The sequence below is a fragment of the Nematocida minor genome (assembly GCF_024244105.1).
Source record: "Nematocida minor strain JUm1510 chromosome Unknown 7634, whole genome shotgun sequence".
In the NCBI taxonomy this organism is placed as follows: Eukaryota; Fungi; Microsporidia; genus Nematocida; species Nematocida minor.
This window is the reverse complement of record NW_026250278.1, coordinates 1-891: the sequence shown is the minus strand read 5'-3', so window position 1 is coordinate 891 and position 891 is coordinate 1. Positions and strand designations below refer to the sequence as shown.

Below are 891 nucleotides of genomic sequence, written 5' to 3'. Positions count from 1 at the left end.
GAATGTAGTAGTTTGGCTTGAAGTACTCTCGTATGTGAATATCTCCGAGACTCTCTTTCCACTCGGCCTGCGGCCTGCTTTTGATGATTCTCATTGGCTGGTGGTTCTCCAAATATGCTATCATGTCATCAATCACGCCAGGGTAGTAGCCTCTGAGGCCCTCGACCATTTTCTTGTGTGTCTTGTTTATATCCCTAAAAATCTCTCTTATTCCCAGGAGGTCTTTGTACTTTGTCGTTATATTTGTAGACCCGCTTGCAATGAAGTACCATAGCGCGTTCTTCTCTATTTCTGATGAAAGCTGCGCTGAAAAGTCTTCGATGCTTTTTCTGAGTCTTTTTTGGAATAGTTCTTTTTGAAACTCCCCATTTATGTACATGCTGAGAGTGATGGGGCTGTACACATTTTTGTCTTTTAATTTGTGGTCTCTTCGCCTTATATTGCTTAGTCTTTGTGCATTCCATATCCCAAAGTCTATCTGGTCTGTTTTTATCCTTGTGGTCTTCTCATAGGACACTTTCTCTTGGGACTTTTTTTCAATTATTTCTATGTTCTCATTTATTATTTTTTCGATCTCTTCCTGCTGATAATCGGTATATGTCACTTGTTTTAGCGGCCTTTTTTTCCTTTGTTTTTTGTTCTCCAGCAGAGATCGAAGAATGGGGTAGTCTACTGGCTTTTCTGTTTTTTTTGTTTTTGTCTTTTTCTCTCTAGATGCTTTTTTAGTCTTCTTGTCTTTTTCATTAGAAGTACTGCTGGTTGGGTTGGACTCTGGTGTATACTGCATAGGCTGATTGTACTGGCTTGCCACTCCATCTGTTCCACCAAAATCTCCATGACAGCTATCCCAGAAACAACTTTCCTCAGGAAAATCTCTAAGAATGAAGTCTA

General features: G+C 39.8%; 1 protein-coding gene across 1 annotated transcript; it reads right to left on the bottom strand.

Moving 5' to 3' along the window:
- Positions 1-891, bottom strand: NEMIN01_2515 (uncharacterized protein; the record flags this gene model as incomplete). The annotated part of the gene is made up of 1 exon (XM_051478457.1): positions 1-891. A coding segment is annotated over one exon (891 nt), but the record flags the coding sequence as incomplete, so codon positions are not given.